We start from the raw sequence: 19,717 nt of genomic DNA, 5'->3' as shown, positions 1-19,717 counted from the left end.
ATTTGAGCAACACCTTGTTGTTGAAAGATCAGATGTGAGGCTTACAAATGCAGGCTGGAGTGTGAAGAAGCTTATCTCGACTCGACTCCTTAGCTCCCTACGCACTCCCTCACGAGGGAACATGGCCCCAGTGGCACCAAGGGACACAGACAAGAGAGTGCTCATCCAATCAGATCAGTAAATACTGACAGCCTAGAGATGAGTTTTATATGCAAAAGTTTCAATAAATATTAGACTACCAACCCAAAGCAGCTGGGTCAAATGTGGCATCAGCTTCCACCATGCCATTCATTTTCAGCTCTGGTTTGTATTAAAGGTAAGGGCTCACACACCACCTAAGAAACAACTACTCTGCTGCCTCCAGTTCAGCTGCGAGACAGGCTGAACGTTCTCCCCTTCCACAGAACATGTATGCATCTACTTTGTTTTGTGAGCATGTGCAAGCCATGAGATTTTTCAATAAGATATTGATAGTTCCTGCAGGGAAGGTACAGGCTCTTCAGATTTGAGGATGCAGCTGCTCCCTTCTTGGATTTCTAAACCAGAGTTCAGCAAACATCCATCCAAATGCAGATGGGTAACACAGATACAGGCAACGCTCTAACAGGCTTTTTCTATGAGAGCTGCTATTTCTGAGCACTAAACTTCTTTTGATTAGACAGACAGAGAACATTAACCAGCTCACAGCCCTCTGCAAAAGCTGTACCCCGATTCCAAAGGTGTACGGAGGCTGCCCCACTAGCTTTCAGCCAGCTGGTTCATAAAGGCAAGCCAGGAAGGTCAGAAAAGCAGACTGAAGCGCTCAGTACTTCATACAGCCCAACAGATGATGAACTATCATGGCCCTGCTCCTCATATCCCTACCACAAAGATGAGCAAAAGGCAGAAGACCCACTCTCAGACATTTCTACCTTCAGAAAACCAAGACTATACTGGACCCCAACATTCAGTCTATGTGTAAGATCAGTAATTACCATATATGTTTGAAGCCATTCATTTTCTCGAGCTGTCTAGACTAGCAAAGCTCTAGGGTGGGGAAAAAGTATTCACTGGAGAGGAAGGGAATATGTTTAACGTCTTAACTACAGAAAAGGAGGGTTTTCTCCAGCAACATCCTTCCTACATAGTTTCTGAGCCATCCAGAAGGAACTGAACTATGGAAGACCGGTGCCATCAGTGTCCCTATCTGCAGAGACAAACCAAAGCCTCAGCTCACAAAAGTATCGGCCTGACAACAGGAAAGTTATCTACTGTCGCTCTCCCCACCTTTGTTTCCCTTTATTGTTGCTTTCAAAAGTCTCACCAGCATCCCCACTCAACTTCTCTTCCATTTTAACAGGCTTGACCTTTCTCGCATCTTTTCTTTCCCCTGTTCTCTACCCACACATACCACCAATAAAGCATTCCCCCTGCATGGCAACCCTTACAACCAGGAGCAGCAGAGCAGTCAGTGAGCTGAGACTTGGCACCACATTCATTGGGACTCCAATTTAATTTTTACCTCCCCCCCAAGCTCCTGAATTGATGCCAAAGGGAATGCTCATTTTGGCAGTCAAGTCTCCCAGAAGAAAAGTTACAGCTAAAGTGCTGGGGGTGGGACCAAGCCAGCCTATTAATAGGTTCATTATAATATGAATTTGGGGAAATACTCCCAAATATGCTTACCCTTCTGGACCTAGAGCCCTCAGAGGTGGAGTAGAATACTTAACTCAGCATTTTCAGCTTCTTTGCTACGTTTGGAGTCAGGGAGGGTGGAAAAACCTGTCTGTACCCTGCCTGGCAAAAATATGGTTTTCCAGAAGGGTGGCTGAACTATTGTTTTCTTCCCTTCTCCCCCCGAAAGCCTGTTCTCCTCATGCTTACATAGAAGTTCCCCCTGCCACATCAGAAAGGACCTAGAATTTGAAAGCTTCTACCTAACAATTTTCCTGTGGAAAATCCAGAGCTACTCCAAGAAGCAACGCTGAACAAGATTAGATGTCTCAAGAGCCTTCTCACCACCAGCTTCTCCAGAGCACACTGGACTTGTGAGGAAGAAAAGACTCCACGAACAGCCAGAGAGCAAAACCTTAAAGATATCTGGAAGCATGAAGAGGACAAGAGGCTGGACTGAGGCAGCAAGATTTTGATTTCAGGAGGCAGTCAGATTGTTACACCTGTTAAAGCACACTTCCTCCTTCCAGGTGACAGCCCACAATTCATCTAAGACCTCTTTAAAAGTGCTGGGGTGCGGCAAGGGCGTGTGGTACCAAATGGAGAGCCCAGAGGCAGCAACAAGTAGTACATACATACACCATCATAGCTACAACCACCTTTCCAGCACAGCCACAAGGCTGCTTCTCCAGTCTTCCTGAATAATCTAAACTGCCCTTGCATGTCTCCATATTTTCCCCGTCAACAGACCTCCCCTTCCAGCCCCAGGCCTCAGCCAGAGCGCCAGCCACAGACAGAATGTAGCCCCTTGTGACCCTGATTGACATTCCACCAAGTGTGTCAAGACCTTTATATAAACCTTGCAAAATGTGTGCAAAAGTTTCCAAATTTCTCGTATTTTGCATAAACATCTTGCAATCCTAAGCCTTTAGAAGTTGAAGGAGATACCAACTGCATTCAGCTCTTACAGCACTCATTCCATTGGGGCCACACTCTGTATCAAGACCAGCAGCTCTTACCATTTATACACAATCACTCTCCCTGTTGCTTATAGCAAAAGAGAATGAACTCTCCCTTAGTTGGGAGACACTTGGCCACTGATCAAACCTACACAGTTCTACCTTTACATTAGAGAAGACAGAAAGACATACAGGCTTCAAAACATGTGTCAATACACATTACACTCATCTGTCAGAAACTAAGGAGAAAGCAACACTAGTTTACCATTATTAGACATGCTTGACAAAAAACTCTCCAGTGACACAAGACACTGAAGCATCTACATGCTGTATGGTTTGGATTCAATACGCCAAACAAAGCTGCAGTCAGCTTGCTAACAAAGGAGAATTTATTAATTTTTCATATGTCTCAGATTTCACCCTAGGTTTTACAACTGTTTGCTACCCTTGCATCACCCAAGGCATTTCAAAACCTTGCTGCAAAGAAGGAGTTGGAGAGAACATTCTTTCTAGCACATGTGCTATTAAATATTTAGGCCTTGGCTCCTGAGCAAATTCTTTGCTTCCGATGGCAAGATTACTTACATGGTTAAAGCCAGGTATGCAGACTTCAGCAGGCGTAGGATCTTAATTCCTCTGAATGCAACCAACAATCTACCACCAAGCAACTAGCAAACTCTCTCAAACCAAACCTGCACACTGTGTGAGTATATATAGGTACATACATACATGTACCGAACGTTCTGTGCAGAATTCACTTATGAGAGAACTGCCCCGGCACACCTCAAGGCACAAAGCTGTGGCATGTGGGGAACTCTTTGGAAGTCATCTCCCTAGTCTTAAAGGCAATGTTGGATCTGTCACTTACCACAGAGGAATTTTTAAGTTAAAAAAACCCAAACCAATGGTTTCACAATAAAATAAATGAACTAATCTCTGTTGGTTTTCAAGTCCTGAAGGTGACCTTTCATTAAGTCAACAGGAGCACTTCCGTTACAGAAGAAGGGCTCTCCTTCATGTTATACAGAGAAGGAAACACAGCAGAGTCCAGACCTAGTTCACCCAAAAGGCCTTGAGTTCTTCCATTAAGCCAGAAACAACAACCAGGAGTCGACTCCCAGATCTGAGCTTCAACCACTAAATCTGCTTCAAAGCAATTCCATTTCTAAGCTAATGGCTGCAGGAGACAGTTCCTACATCCACTTAAACCAGCAGACACTAATCTCTCCATCTGCCATAGATACGCATGCCATAGGGGTCTGGACGAGATAAGCAGAACAGACATTTAAGTCCACATACAGTCTGGGGAACCATCTTCAGAGCTGAGCTGCTAGCTTCACAGGGCACAGGAACTAAGAGATTTCTAGAGAGCTGCCCAGGACACGGGAACTAAGGAGATTGAGACACCCGTCCTTTCTTGTACCTTTGCTGAGGGAAGCATTAACCCCAGCAGGATGGTGGAAGCAGGCGTGCATGTGTAATACCTATGGATATTGCACAGCTCCCAGACACTCCCAGATACATGCGACACAGCAAACTGATCCATACCTATGGCGAAAAGAGCATCATGCTACAAAACCAAACCAGGAGCTGCACAGCGCTGCCAAAAAAAGCACCTACATGTGCCCCAGTACTCATTTAAAATATTATTCCTAAATGCCTGAACTGCTGGAGATTTTAGCTGCATCAAGGCAACTGCTTCAGCACGACTAAATGTTATTTCCCTCAAGCCAACAAAAAGCTGCAGAAAATGTTAGGTTGCTGAATGCATTCTTGCACGGGGCCACTTACTTCTTCCTTTAGCCGCAGCCACATGGGCTGGCCTGCTGTCAGAAGGCTCCAAGGGACAATGCTCTGCACGGCCTAAAAGGCTGCTCTGAAGGTGGCGCCTGGCCCATGCAGCCAAGGAGCACAAGCCAGCCCCAGCTACACAAGGAGGCCTTTCCTTTTTTCCTCCAGTAAGAAGACAGGGCAAGAAGCCCAGAGGATGATCTTAAACAAAGATCTCATCAGACTTAGCTCAATGACCAGCCTGAAGCTGTGCCATCAGCTCTTTTCATTTACAGAAATACACAGGACTCTTCTGAAGCAGGGACAACCTCTCCCACACTCACAGAGGGGAAGAGAGATTCAGTTTGGTAACTTTGGAGAGACTCTAGGACTTCTCTGGGGGAAGATTCAGAAACCAGCGATAGCACATGTACAAAAGAAGTTGATGCTTCGCACTACAGCACAGCCACACTTATCTACACCATTGAACTTGAAGGGCTTGTACCTACCTCAAGTGCCCCAAGCTGTAGTATCGTGACTCTCCATCCGTTGACCGAACTACTTTGACAGTGAACATGGGCTGCAGCTGCCGCAGCTCCAGCAGCACAATGGCCAGGTAGTGAATGAAGAGCAGAGCATCCACCAGAGACACCGCATACTGCACTATTCCTTGGTAGTTGGTGTCCTTTGAGTCCAAGATGCGAACGCCATAAAAAAGCCAGTAGGAAAACACAAACAGGAATATAAGGACCAACAGAAGGGCCCGAAACACAAACACCCTTGGTATATCTGCCTTAGGCTGGCGGAAAAACAGAGCCCAGGTCCCAATCAGAAGAATGAGGAGTTTAAATGCCACAGAGATGAACAGTCCCTCACAGACAGTACCACACGGCTCCAGATCATCCCGCCACAGGATCTGGGGTAACAGAATGAAGGCGATGGGGGTAAGGAAGACAAGGAGTCCGAGAACAGCTGCCACTGTTAAGCCCAGGTAACGTTTGCAGTCCAACCCAACACTGTCCTCCAGATCCTTACTGATCCGGGCAATGTCCTCCTGGGAAATGCTGTGCTCAGAGGTGCCTGTGATTGCTGTCGTGGTCTCACCCCAGTTGTCATCCTGAGGAAAGAAGAGATAAAGATAATATTGAAACAATCAGGTTATTCCTTCCAGGTCTTCTATTTTTCGTCTGGAAAAAGACTGCTACAACAGACTTAAGTACCAGGGAAAAAAACAATATATAGCAAAAGCAACATCTTTAATATATTTAATAATCAACCCTGAAAATTAACAAAAGCTTGGAAACAACAGCAACTTGTCCAAACCAGTGACTATAAATGTTAGGTGTTAAAAACTAACTATAGAGCAGGGAGGCCAACTTGCTATGCCACCCACTGTACCCCAGAGGTTCCTCTTCCAGCACACTTAACAAGTAATATCACACAACTCTTGGAAACTGCAGTAATCATCAGTTCCCACGTGCAGGGCAAGGATTAGTGCTCTTCCAGCCCACAAATTATGCGGTGCAAGTGCACCACAGAAGCACCTGGAAGGGAAACTTTCATTTCAGTGTTTCAAGCCAGTTGTTGTTGTTGTTACACAATCAAAAACATGTTCACACATTATTTTTCCACCCGTAACAGAAGCAACCGCACTTCCAGCAAGTTCCTCCACTTTGTTTTCTTTTATTCTCCTCTACAGTAGCACTACCCTCAATAGCTGACATATTCTAATAAAAGTTTAGTTAAACCAACAAATCACAGGCAGTCAGAGAGGATATTTTCAGGTATGGGGGAGGATTTATTTAGAGGATCCTAGACTACCAAGTAGCTCTGGCATTAGAGTCCAGGACATTGTCAGAAGCCACTCAGCCACAATGAAGCTTACCTGAAATACAGTCACCATATAGTCAAGCTTCAGATTACATTACATTTTCTGAAAGTCATATTTCTTCCCTAGCTAGCATCAGAGGACTTCTGCAAGCTAGTTCTCCCATCCTACGATGCCTCCAATGGCCCCTTCCTGGAGCTGGCATGGCCAAAGAGTTATACTGACATGTGTGGATGTGACTCACAGCTGCTGCTGGAGTGACTCATGCACATGAAGACTCCTGACACTTCCCACAAGAACACACCAGCGGCAACGCATGCGCTTTGTTGCTTGGCACCTGACACCTTTGTAGCTGCAACGCTCATTCAGAAGAACATTTTTTGCTCTTCCTCCTACCCTCCTGAGTGTATCTTCCTGCAGCCTGTGTCACTAACAGGATTTACACCTTCCACCAGACTTCTGCAGTTACACATGCTGTTAAAAGTGTTATGTTTTAAAGAAACAGGCATCATTTCAAACCTTTATTTGCTTCTTTGAACGAGTTAGAGGAAAGAGTCTTCAAGAATCTTTTGGAAAGGAGTAGACAGCGGCAGCACAGCTACTTTGAACAATTCCAGGGATTTAACTTCTAATGCACTCCAAGACATGAATACCTCCCATGCCTAGAGCAGTAGGGTTTTGAGACAGACCAACCACAGTCAGCGTCTTGAATCAATATGAGCAGTTTTTGGGTCACTTCTCACCCAAACAGAGGCCCCAGAAGAGATATCTGCATTGTAGCATGTCCTGAAAAACAGCATAATCCTACCACATTTCCCTCTTTACCAGTGTCTCCAGAAAAGCAATCTAAGCATTTCAACTGTTTTATGTTTATGCATGAAATAGCTCTGCATAGTTTCCTCCATTTGATGGACTAAGGAACTACAAAGAAGGGCCAGAAACACCACAGCAGCTTAAGGCTACAGCCCAGAAGACAATAGGCAACCCTAGTCCCAGTCTACTCCTTGTAACAGCTCTTCATACTTTAAGTAGCACAAAAAAAGTCATGGAGTTATATGGAAATATGAGTCTAACTCTCCAGTGGTACAGAGCTGTTGGACCCAACCAAGGGCACCTGCTCCCCAGGAAAGTGTCTTGCTCATACATCAACTTATTTTGCTTTGACTTTAATTCACATTGAGGAGGTCTGCATGAAAACAAGGGCTTAAGAATTCACCAGCACCTTTAGATTATTCAGAGTAATATCTGGGACTCATGAAAACAAGCATTCGATTACAAAACACCAAATGGCAGTACATGAAGTGAGCCCACCTGTAGCTACATGAATACTGTTAAAAGTACTACCGTACACTATTTGGGTGGAAAGTAGGCATCTTTTTTTCCTTTTTTTTTTTTTAAAGGGCAGAGGTGGAGCCCCACAGCCAAGGATTAACTCACTCCAAATCCAATCCAGGAGGCACTGAAACTCATGCATACTATGTCTTGGGGCATCAGCCATTCTTTGAAAACGAACAGGACCTTCACATCAACTGCTAGAGCAGAGAGATTACTGGACCCATCCTAGGTGCAATCTAAAGCCAGCATTATTCCATTCTTTACTTAACCCCGTGTTAGTATACTAGTTTTCACGAGTTCATCATCCTTCTCAACATCAGTTTTACATTTCTTGCCTCCTTTCCCTACTAGGATCCTGGTCCTACTGTGCTTTACATGATTACCTAGAGCAAATCCTGCTTAAAAACAAAAGTGCACATACAGGTGAGAGGGTTGGCCTGAGTAATGAACAGTGAGATGATGGAAACAAGATGTTTCTACAGAGCATGGCAGATGACACTCTGGAAACAGAGCAAAGTAGTGCCCCAGGAGTAGTCATCAGTACTGGTGCTGTCAAAAATAATGCTCTCAGAAAAAGATAAAACTAATTGAGACCGTGGCTTTATGCATGAATACAGGTTGCCCCTAAGTCATGATTCTTCTTTACCAACTGCACATGGACAACACTTTTTTTCCCAGTCGTGTTCTGCTAAGTCATACGCTCTGTTCCAGAAACCACACTCCACGTTTGCTTTTGCTCCCTCCTTACCTGTCCCTCCTCTGCCCGAGAGGCATCATTCCCAAGCAGCGGCTCTGCAGGAGGTGTCTGGATAGTGACGGACTTCTCAGACCGACTGCCATCTTTGCTTCGCGGTGATTTGTGCCTGTCCCGACTCCTTTTCCAAACAGAGCAAGAGGAGAAAAACATTACCAGATAGTTTCTGGAACAGGGCCTGGAATCTGCTACACCTCCACCTGCAGCAGGTACCCTAGGCATTAGGTCGTAGTCATGCTTGCCCATCTCTTTATCAACATGGATCAAATCTGTGACAAAAAAGCTTCAGAAGAGGACCTTGACCAGAGCAGCCTACAGCATGGTGGCTGGCACAGTCTACCCTCTCAGCAATTGAAGAGGGGAGCAAAGGGAACAGGCGTACATCCCCACCACCTCAGTTTCTCTTAAAACAGCTTCTACCAGTGCTGTGCTTGAAAGGGAAGCTTGCATTCTCCAAACAACTGGCCACTACTTTTGGGATAAACTGGTCTACGGAGCTCTCCACCAGCAATAAGATATCTCAAAGGAACGTGTTAACACAAAGAATTAGTCAATTTCGTTCCTGCAATGTCGAGTCGTGTCACCTAGGACCTTAACACTGTAAGACAATTGGTAAAGTTTATTTCCACTGGTTAATCAACCCCAGTTAACCTCGTACAAAGACAGCAAGAACATCAAGGGTGCTAGGGTAGTGCTTGCTTCCAGAGTACCCTGGTAGACCTCGTGGCTTCTCATCTGAGAATGTCTCAAGATGAGTTAAGCCCCACCAATATTTTCCTCCCCCTTCCTACCTGGAAAGCAGCCTTTGCACCAGAGACCCTTACTCTGTTCTGGGACCAGCTTAAAGCTCAGGAGCACCCAGTACCCCAGCTCTGCTCTCTCCATTGCACCTCTCTTGGAATTACCAAATCCCAAAGGTTTCACGGGATGAGATTTTTTTCCTGTTCACAGTAAGATGCTCTAGGATTTTGTATGTTGTTTTGGGAACTTTGAATGCCTCTTTCCACATTGCATCCTAAGCTTCAAAGGGCAATCCATATTGGGGGTGTTAAAGGAAGAAGAAAAGGCAAACGAGATTTTTTTACTCAATAACTGGACTGCGAGTAAAGAATTCTTTTTCCAACCACATGAGGTAATTGATTCTGAAATGCAAAGTTATTTTGGACCAGCTCAGTTCTAAGTTGCAAAGACTGTAAGCGACATGTTTTGCATGTAAAACTAATGATGATGCGGGGGTGGGGTGGGGTGGTGGAAAGGATGTTTCTAAGTAATCAGAAGTTCTAGAGCAAGATTGTTTTTGAGGCTGTTAAACTACCACAGCAAAGTGGTAGTGCTATTCAAGTTCAGAAAAGCCTGACTTCTAATCCAATCAATGTTGATAAAGGACTTGTTGTAGACTCAAGTACCACTCAAATTCTATTAAAAAACCCCAACACACCAGCAACAGAGTAGCCAGGAGAGCAGTGAAGAGAGATAGGAAGCCTTATCATTACACAATGCAGAAATGGCATCAGCAGAGAAAACAATTGGCAACTATTAGTTTAGGAAGTCTGACATGCCTTCTCCCTGGGGACCCTACTCATCCACTGTACTTTGAGAGCAGAGTTAAGTGATCTTTTCCTTCTCCTGCTGCTTTCCCAATCTTTCTGGTCATACATGACCTCAGCCTGCATGCAACAGGTTGAATATCATTAAATTAGCAGCGTTATTGCGTCCAGTCTCCTCGCTAGGCTCCTCACGAGGAGTCTCCACATGCATCTCCTCCAAAGCTGTGGCCCCACTGGTTTCATCTTGGCTTACAATTCTTTTCCCCAGGACAAGTCCTAGCTTAGAGCAGCAAGTAATTAAAAACAAACTTTTCCTTACCCTTGTCTATGGGCTTTTTTGGAGTGACCTGAGTAGTGGGAGTATCCCGAATATGTCGATTCCGTATCCATTGCAGTAGACATCGGGTCTGCACGGAAAGGGCACAGATTTTACTTTTGTTCCTGAAGTGGAGTCCGTGGTAAAAGTGCTTTTCTGGGTACTCTTTGCTTGCCAGTCATCAGTGAGGTCTGGTCTTCAGGGAGCGAGTGAGCTTCATTTACAAGGAATCCAATCAGAGGGGAGGGAAGGGAGGGTGCTCAGCTCCTCACGATCGACCTAAGGAAAGACAAACGGCCATGGAAGTGCACTCTAAGCAAGGCAAAACAGCGCTCCTACTGCAGCAATTCCCTCACCCTGGCCAGATGTCACCACTCATCACACTGTGCCCAATTTTCAAGCTTGTCCTGGCTGATATCTCTTTCCAGTCTAGAGAAATACATGCATTTGTAGAGCTTTAAATAAGCCGGTAACATATCTCTAATTTGCCAAGTCTAGCCCATTTATCTAAAAATCCAGAAAGAGTGTAAGTCATGTGGAAAAGACAAGTGACTTGGAGGTGGCTCAGCAGCCTAGATACAGCAACTCACCCCCAGAAAAAGTACTGGGCTTGACTTCCACATTGCCATCTCTTCACCTGTGTAACACACAGCCCAAATACCCCAGATTCAGAACTGCAGCATTATAGTCTAGAGGAAGAAGGGATGGGGGGTGAGGGTGACTTTTCTAGGATAAATGCAGAAGATCAGACCACCATGTCTGAACCTACTTTGTTTTCACAACTGCAAGGCGTGCCCATTTTACAAGCATTAGTTACTATTCAATCAATGGCCCTATGTGCACCTCCCTTTCTTTGTAACCTTTGCCTCCAGAAGCTAATTTAGGCTTCGAGGAATTGAATTTTATTTAAAATTGTCTCTATATATACACATACTAATAATACTAGGGAGAGTCGATTAGAGATCATATCTAGCTTATATGGGCCAACACTTCTTACAACATACTTCCATTTGGAACAGAACCTTAAGTCCCATCCATTAAGGGCAGAAGAGGGTCATGTTTTTTGGAACAGTAGCAGGGTGACATCAGAAAAACTCCCAGTAGTGACACGTCAAAAACCCTGATGGGAAGAACGGGAGAGACCATCCTGCTTTCCAAACCCACATCCTCCGTTAGGTGAGAAGAGAAATGCAAAGAAGGGGAGTCAGTCACCAGTTTGGGGAAACATACGCAAATAGCAAATGGTGCAGACGGAGGGGTTGCAGTTACGGACAGAGGTACTTTGGCACAGCCCAGCATTTGGCACGAAGGAGTGCTCTCACATGCCTCCTGCCCAGAAGGCTGCTGTCTCCAGCCAACACAGGACTACAGCCATGCCGTACTTTCAGACTGGGCAAAAGACTGCTTTAAAATTAAATTGGATCCCTCCATTATTTTCTGCTCACAGAAGTTTTCAAAGCTGTTAGCAATAAAACAGTCAAGCACTGCTTTCAGCCCTCTCCCTCCCCAAACACCGAGGGACAACAACAGAAATCGGGCTTTATACTTGGCCAACTATTCTTTCCAGCCATAAGATTCCTCCACTAACACCTCCAGAAAAGCTCATAAGCGACCAGAGAGCTCTACCACATACAAGAATGCCAAAAAAATGAAGCCTCTTCCCCACAGGGTTCCTTGGCTGGCAGTGCAATCCGCAACGAAGTAAAGAAGCGTTCCTGCTGCATCGGGAGCTGCAGGTATTTGCACTCGGGCTTGCCAGGGCTCCTAGAAAGGATAAGACAGGACTGGGGGAGGGGCGGGAGGACACACACGGACGGGACAGACACACAACATGGCAGACTTTTTGTGTACAGGAATTCCCAAGCTCAAAGGGCATATTGTGCCTTGAGAAAAGCTCCTTAAAGGCAGCACAGAATCTAGGGAGGACAAATAAGGATGGGAATGAAAGGTCTGGTTTTGGGAGGGAAGGAATGAGGATGAATTTAAACACAGCAAGACATAAAGCCAAGGCACGGCACAGTTCGGAATATGGCATCGTTACTGTAACAGGAATAAAAATTCCCCAGCCTGGGACACATGATGTAACACTCATTAACTCCCTAGACTTGCACACAGCCTGCAGATTATGGATCTGGCAATAAGCTGGGACTCATTAAACCCGATTTTTACCTCTGTCCTGCTACGCAACCTTGGAAAAACCCTTCCTCTGTGTCTGTCCTTCGATAAATGGGGGTGAGGCCACTACCCCCCTGCCTTCAAAACACACTATGGTACCCGTAGAGGAGATGGTAACACAGGACCTTGGAAACATTAGGCATTACAAACGAGGAACACCCTCAGCTGTACAAAAGGTGGGAACAAGTATTATGGGCTTAAACCACTGACTGTTTGTGATGTTACTGGAGTCCCTTTGAGAACAATCACTGTCTTCACAAATAGATACCACCACATTACACGAATAGGGAAAGCAAAGAGAGCTCCTGGGGTACATCAGTAAGGGTTATGCATTCTTCCTTGGCTTCTGGGAAAGTATCAACTCCCAGCCTTTTCCTCTAACCATGGAACAGAATTCTTTCCCCCAGGTCCCCAACTGAAGAATCAGAGCTGGGACAGGTACCGGGAACACAGCCCCTCTTCTGCCCCCTCAGCCTAGGGTCATGCTTCCCTGGAGATGTTAGAGAACATTTCAGCAGGTAGAGGCTGCTGTGGAAACGCACAGGCTGCCTAGACAGGAACCATGAGCGAGCGGTGCCCATTTGACGGTGGGTGAAGCAAAGCAGTGTTGGGCACCTGGCACAGAAAGCAGACTCATGGGAAGACCAACACAGGAACATCGGCGCAGGCTGGATCATGCCAACTTTCACTCTCTGTGTAAACAAGAGCAACAGCTTTGACACAGCTCTGTGAGAAGTCGACAAGAAGGACCCCGAAAACATTAAGCCTCCTGGATTATTGTCAAAAGCAATACAACGAAGCTGGGGACTCTGCACCACCTCCTGGCCCCAGCTGCAGGACACAGTGGTGGCTACATAGATCTTCCTGCCAAGGCAGTTATGGGGCTGCCAGGACTAAAACGTATCTGCTCAACTTCAGCTGCAAAAAGCAGAAGACCACTGGTTTTGTCCAGTGCCTAACCGAGGATGATGGCCAAGAAGGCCTCCTAGATTTGGCCAACAAAGGATACCCTGGGCTGCTAGCTAGACACCTCTTCCAGTCTGAGCAGGATGAAATGAAGAAACCAAGGAGGGAGGGGCACAGTCCAAACACACACTCCTCATAGCCAAGCCAAGCAGGCTACCTACCTCCTAGTCTATTCTACAGCAGGAAGGGGACCTGCCCTACCCCAGGAAAGCTTCTGGAACTACTGGGGAAGAGGTAGGGAGAGGACCAAAAGACAACTAACATACTAAACTACATCTTTGGGTTGGAGCAATTTCAATGGCATAGACAGAAGCCAACCGCGGATTAGCAACCACCCCAATAGCGCCAACCACAAGAGCCTGGGCAAAGGTAGAGAAGACAAGCTGTGCGTGTATCCTATATAGCACAATCATATTCAAAGTAAGCAGCCTTTAAACACCTCCTCTACTAAATCACTGTTAATGATGATTCTCTGGTCAGGGACAACTGTGCTGCATAAAGAAGCAGCCCCATCATTTGGGGCCTCATCCCTCCACAAACAAGTGTGAATTGAGAGCCCAATTTAGCCAATTGAAACAGCTTCACAAAAGATCATTACATCTTGCAGGACACCATTGAAGGCACGGTCTGTTTGCAGAGCTGCTGGCCCTGTGTGAAAGCAAGCTCCTTCAGCCCGAGGATACAGTTGCACTGTATTTTGGCATTGAGAAGAAAGCCCGTGTAAGTAGTTCCCACCTCCACACCATGGTTCACCACTCTCGGTTGTGTCAACACAATTCTCAGTGAGCAAACAGCGCCGCTAGAAAACAAAACAACACAAAAATCCCTTTTCTCCCCCTCACCGCACTTTTGTCTTGGATCCTGTCCGTGACCAAGTTCACAGCACAGCCCCAAACAGCAAAACCAATGCCAGGGTGAACAGCAGTGCAAGAGAACAGCTAGAGGGGAGACAGGAATGCCTTCTCTGCCTCAACCACTACAACTGCGTAACTGCACACCCAGCACTTTGCTCCCAGTAGAGCCAGCACTCTCACTTTGCCTCTCCTTTACTCACTGATGATAGAAGGATGCCAAGTGCTACATGGAAAACAATGCTAAGGATACCCCAAAGGAAATTTTGCAACCCTATTCCTGCATGACAGCGGAGAATCCCTGAATACTGCAGAGATCACTGTAATTACAGTTTCTACGCAGCCACACAACTCGTCGTAACTCCCTCTTTTCATACGCTCATAAATCTCCAAAAAGAGTTCTTTTGAATTGCTATTTTCCATGCTGGGAGCCCAATCCCATTTCCAACGAAGTTTGCTCTGTGATCATCTTCAAGGGAGCACAGTTTGGCTCCCAGCCCAAGGGAAATTCAAAAGAGCAAGCTACATCTTTAAATCAAGGACGACAAACGCAAACAAGAGCACTCTTTTACATCCTATGCTTTCTCAATGGATTTTCCCCTGTGAAGCTGAGGCAAATAACTCCAAAGCAGCTCAGCTTTGAAATCCTTGTCTGTACAGTTTCAATCTTACTCCATTTAAAACTTGCAACCAATTAAGAGTTGATTTACCAGTCAGTTCATGAAGTTACATATATTTGGAAGTGCCATCTGGAGCACAAGCAGCCACAAGCGTCCGCGAGGATGTGCGCACATTCAGCTCCGTACGCTGTCAGCCTCGCTTGTTAAACAGCACCAGCTGTCTGTAGGGTGACGGATGCCCACAAGTTATCGTGCTGAGAAATCTTTTCTTCTTCGTTTACTGAAACGAAGAGCTTTACAAACACACAGCACCCAAGAGCTAAGCTATGGGATAGTGTTAGGGTTCAAGAGTAAAAATAATTAAAAGATGGCTAGGCAGTGAGGAAGTCTTCCAACTCTGGCATTAACTCGGCTGCATGGTATGGCTGCAGCGTACTCCTATTATTCACTTCAGAAAAACGCAAAGTTACGTAACTTGCTGCGTTCAACTGCATATACAGTAAGACCTATGAGCAATGCCACAGGAACCTTTTGCTTTTGAATTTCCTGAGGCCCCAACACAGCAATCTAAGCTGTAAGCACAGAAGTTCACCCATGCTGATCTGCTCGCAGAGCCAAGGGTTTTAGTTTTAATGGCCAATGAGCTTTGGGAAACTAGGTGTTTCCAAAAGCTTTCTATTTATTTTTGCATTTCATTAAATAAGGTTAATTTTGGCCTTGAAAAAAAAAATATATAAAAACCAGGGATTTCACTCTATGGCAGAGGCTCTTGATTTGCAAGCCCCTCATCCTAAGAAAATGGTTAGTAGTCAGCAAATTCAAGCCCTCCAGCAATAGGTTCTCTTTTCTTTCACTTCTCAGAGGCTTCTTAGAAAGATTTCATAGTCCCCCAGGAATTTCCAGCCCCTAGGCTGAAAACCATTAGGCCATTACATGGATATTTCAAAAAGAAAAGTCACTTGGTTATTGAAGCAATCCACCTGCATGTTTAATCAAAACATGAGAGAACACAGGTCTGAAAACGCAGCGAGGCTGTTTCAACTGATAACAGAAACGCCTGGCGAAAGCTACCACCCAAGCCAGCGGTGTTTCCAAGAGGTAAGCCCCAGCCTCTTGCCTCCCTGTCACACAGCTCAAAGTTGGGAATTATCATTGTGTGGGACCCATTGGTGAAGTACCTCCCTGGAGAATGTCCTTTGCCCACTCCAAGAACCACATCTGCGCTGTCCAAGTTTGCAGAGAACAACCAGCATTCAAGTCTATCATGCAAGTTATACCTCAGCTGTCATCCTGTCAGACCGGTGAAAGCTTGCGCTTCCTCACTCATGTGTCTCCCATGGGGCTAGACATTCAAGGGCTCCTCTTAACGCCCAGAGACATGCACATGGTAGAAGATATTGGGACCTCACCCTCAGGATACTAGAGCACCGGGGACTGCGCAAAGGAACACAGTTTTCCATACTGACCTTTAAAGCCCGACAGTCTTCTCAAAACAAACAGGAAAGACTCCTGCAAGACTCTTCAGACACTGCCTATCCAAGCAGGCAGTGCCTGTACCTTATTTTCAAAGTTTACTTTTAGCCGTAGCGTTTAGATGCTGAGATAGCATTAAAGGCTATAAACTACAAAGTTTCTCTACTGAAAGTGCACTTCCCTTCCTTTAGGACACTGCATGCCTTCCCGCATTTTCTATCTGAATTAAAAAAAAAAAAGTCTATAGGCCCTGATCAAATCCCCGGTACACAATACAATTGGACTCCACGGTATAGAGTCTCCCTCTATCTCCCTCCTCCTGCTCAACCCTGTACAAAGCCAATGCCATTCTGACCTTGCAAGGAGAAAGGGCAAGGGTGTTGATTCCTGAGGAAATAACCACTCTTTTTTAATTTAACCCAAATCAGATAATTCCAAAGTAAAGTTTCTCAATCTTTAAATGAGAAATTAAAAGAAGTAATAAGATAGTTTTCACAAGGGTTCATTTTCTCCTTCTGCCAAATTCCCCAGTGACAATACCAGATACAGAGGGGCACAAAATTGCTTGTGCCTTTTACGATTACCGTTTTCCACCAGCAGGACTGGACACCACAGTTCTTCAGTCGGATGTGCGTCTCAGGTCCCTGTGCAGGACAACATGCCCTATAGCAGCAAAGCCACATTTCTGATATCATTCTTCACTTTGGTTGTCAGAAGCGGGGGTGGATGGAAGGCAGGCCTCCGCAACAGTACGACATGCAGTTGTACAACCGCAATCATCTTGGTAGCATTTTCCTAGTACAGTATCCTGGTCTCCCAGTGACCCTAAGCCCTCCCCATGTTCACATATCGATAAGCTAAGGGCCACCAAGAACACTGCCGCTAATAACCAAACCCAAAAGGCCAGCAGCAGCCACAGGGAGCTGCTGGCCACTGACCGTGGGCAGTTGAGACACTTGCCTGGGTGGTTCCGACAGAGGCTGGAATCCTTCCAAAACTTCAGCTCATAGGGAGCATTCTTAAGGGAGGCTTTCTGTAAGACTCTATTCACCATTTATTTTTCAAAATTAGAAAGTGAAATTATCACAGAGCCAACACTGGTCCCATAGTTGCAGCCAGATATATAGCCAAACCCCACTGGAGGAAAAGAGCCAAGCATGGTCAGAATGAAGCTCTTCAAAGATTGCAAAGCACTGCTGAAGCTCTCCACAACTCTCTTCCTCAAAGTCAGGATGCCCTGGTGATGGGGGCTCACAGGCAATGATATCACAGAATGTACTCCGCAACATCCTAATTTGCTCTTCCAGCCAGCGTGACTTAATTTCTTAACTCGTTAGAGCTGCAAAGATCTTGTGGGCAAGTCATTATTTATGAACCCAGGGCCAAAAAACCCCACTGCTTCAAACAGCGATAGAACTGTTTCCCCAGACTAAACGCCATGCCATCAAATCACTTATGCTGGCATATTGCATAGACCCTGCAGTCAAAGAGTTCAGCCCTTAGCATAAGGGATTTAGTTTACAGCCTTGACAGTCTTTGAAATAAGACAACAGTGATGTTTCACAGCAACTCTCCAAAGCATGCCATTACTGAAACCGAACAGCTAACGCAATCGCTTTGCCCTCTGTTGGGCACACTCAGAAGCGTTCAGGTACGCATCCCAGGCCAGCGCTGCCGAGGCGCAGGAGGAGAGTCTCCTTTCCTTGGCTGTCGCTGGAGCAGATTTACCTCTGGCCATGTGAGCTTCCCCACGCCGTAACTCGCTGAACGGAAACAACCTGCAAGCCCGTGGCTTTGGCCATCGCTTCTGCGACCAAACCAGCTTCCGAGCAGAGAAGCGCGATTGAGTCCTCCCTCCCTCGGCAGTGACCCCCTTTGCTGCCCAGCGGGCTGGGCCAAAGCATCAAGCAGCTTGTTTTATACGGCCTGGGCGTGCGAGGCGTGAGCCGAGCCTTCGCACCGGCGGGAATCCACTCGTGCCGGAGCGTTAAGAGCGCAGACTTTCCTTCAAAGGCAAAGCCTGGCAGAGAGGGTGCTGCCCACCGCGAGGGGCTACACCTGCGGCCCTCGCCGGCATTTAGGGGTTTTACCCCGGGAGACTTCTCCCGCCCGCGGCATCGGCGCCGGGACCCGCCGCCCCAGCAGCCTCCCCGGCGGCGAGGGCAGCACCGAGGCCGCCCGGCAGAGCCCCGGCCGGCAGAAGGGAGGGAGGGATGGAGGGAGGCCCGCCGGCCGACCCCGCTCGCCCAGCCACGGGACCCGGCCCCCGGCCGCCCCGCAAAGCGTCGGGCAGGGGAGCGGGGACACAGCGGGGTCCCTCCGCAGCCGGCACAGCCGCACCCCAGCCAGGCTCCCAGCTCCTCCCGGCCGGGGTTTGGGGGTGAGGGGTGGGGGGGGTGTGGCAGGGCGGCACACCGATCTCTGCCAGCCGGCGTGGGAGGCGAGGAGACGGCCACCCCACCGCTGCTCCCGCCGCCCCGGCCCGAGGACCCCGGGGCAGAGCAGCGGCGGGGTGCCGAGGGCGGGGTGGAGAGGAGAGCACAGCACCGCCGCCGGCCCCGCACGCACGCACAGACAGACAGATCGACCGACGGACCGACTCACCTCCCTCCCGCGGCCGCCCCATGCCGCTCCCAGCACCGACCCGCCGCCTTCCCCCGGCGGCGGCCGCCGTCGCTGCTGCTGCTGCTGCCGCCGCTTTCCGCTTCCTGTGCCCGGCACCGCCCCGCAGCCCCGTCCCTCCCCCGGCGGCAGCCGCACCGCCCCCGGGCCAGGCCTCCCTCCCCGAGGGACGGCCGCCCCAGCTCGCCCACCAGCCCCCTGCTCCCCAGCCTACCAGACCCCGGCCCTGGCATCTCCCAGCCGGCCCTTGCTGCAGCCGTAGCTGGTGGTGACCTGAGGCCGGACCCGCTACTCACCCCTTCGAGGCCCGATTTCACCCTTTGAACCTCTCCCTGCGGCTCTGCCTCCTCTGCCTCTCAGCTCGCACGCACCCTCCCTCACATCTCCCGCTGCTGCCGCTCCTTCCCAAACCTACCCGTTGCCCCTCTCACTGCTCCCGGGTGCCCAGTTCCTGAGCCTCGCAGCCCCTCCAAGGCTCAGCCCTCCTGGCTCTACAGCTCCCCTCCACCCAGCCTCACCCCTCACCTCTTCCTACACCATCGTCCTCTCCTCCAGCAGTCCCTTTGAGCTCGCCCATCCAGGACAACCACGTTCTTGGGTTTCTCCCCAAGGCCAAACATATTGCTAGGCACTGTTAAGGCCTAGCCTTCGGGACCGCTTGGGCTGTTCCAGCAACTGTAGCCTGGGGTTGCAGCGTGCTTCACCTCTGGTCACAAGAGGTCTGCGATGAGGCCAGACCTCCTGCCCCTCAGGGAGAAGGGCCTCGCCTGCCTGAAGCCTCTAACAGGCTGCCCAAAGCCTGCCTTGGGCACCACATTCCTTCCACCGCTTGGTCTGGGCAGCTGGGA

General features: G+C 47.9%; 2 protein-coding genes across 2 annotated transcripts in view; both read right to left on the bottom strand.

The window, feature by feature from the left end:
- The window catches only part of VANGL1 (VANGL planar cell polarity protein 1), a 33,675-nt gene extending 23,369 nt beyond the window's left edge, over positions 1–10,306 (bottom strand). Inside the window, exons 1-3 of the mRNA XM_075106917.1 lie at positions 10,166–10,306; positions 8,294–8,420; positions 4,892–5,499 (exon numbers count right to left, since the gene is read on the bottom strand). Of these exons, the coding sequence (XP_074963018.1) occupies positions 4,892–5,499; positions 8,294–8,420; positions 10,166–10,248 (818 nt within the window). The 5' untranslated portion in view covers positions 10,249–10,306. The remainder of the gene's footprint in view (positions 1–4,891; positions 5,500–8,293; positions 8,421–10,165) is intronic.
- Positions 10,307–10,351: 45 nt separating this feature from the next.
- The window catches only part of CHD1L (chromodomain helicase DNA binding protein 1 like), a 41,369-nt gene continuing 32,003 nt past the window's right edge, over positions 10,352–19,717 (bottom strand). The window contains exon 22 of the mRNA XM_075106877.1: positions 10,352–10,441. Within this exon, the coding sequence (XP_074962978.1) occupies positions 10,431–10,441 (11 nt within the window). The 3' untranslated portion in view covers positions 10,352–10,430. The remainder of the gene's footprint in view (positions 10,442–19,717) is intronic.

This window comes from Phalacrocorax aristotelis, chromosome 1 (assembly GCF_949628215.1).
Source record: "Phalacrocorax aristotelis chromosome 1, bGulAri2.1, whole genome shotgun sequence".
NCBI classification, from domain to species: Eukaryota; Metazoa; Chordata; class Aves; order Suliformes; family Phalacrocoracidae; genus Phalacrocorax; species Phalacrocorax aristotelis.
This window is presented reverse-complemented; position numbering and strand designations above follow the sequence as displayed.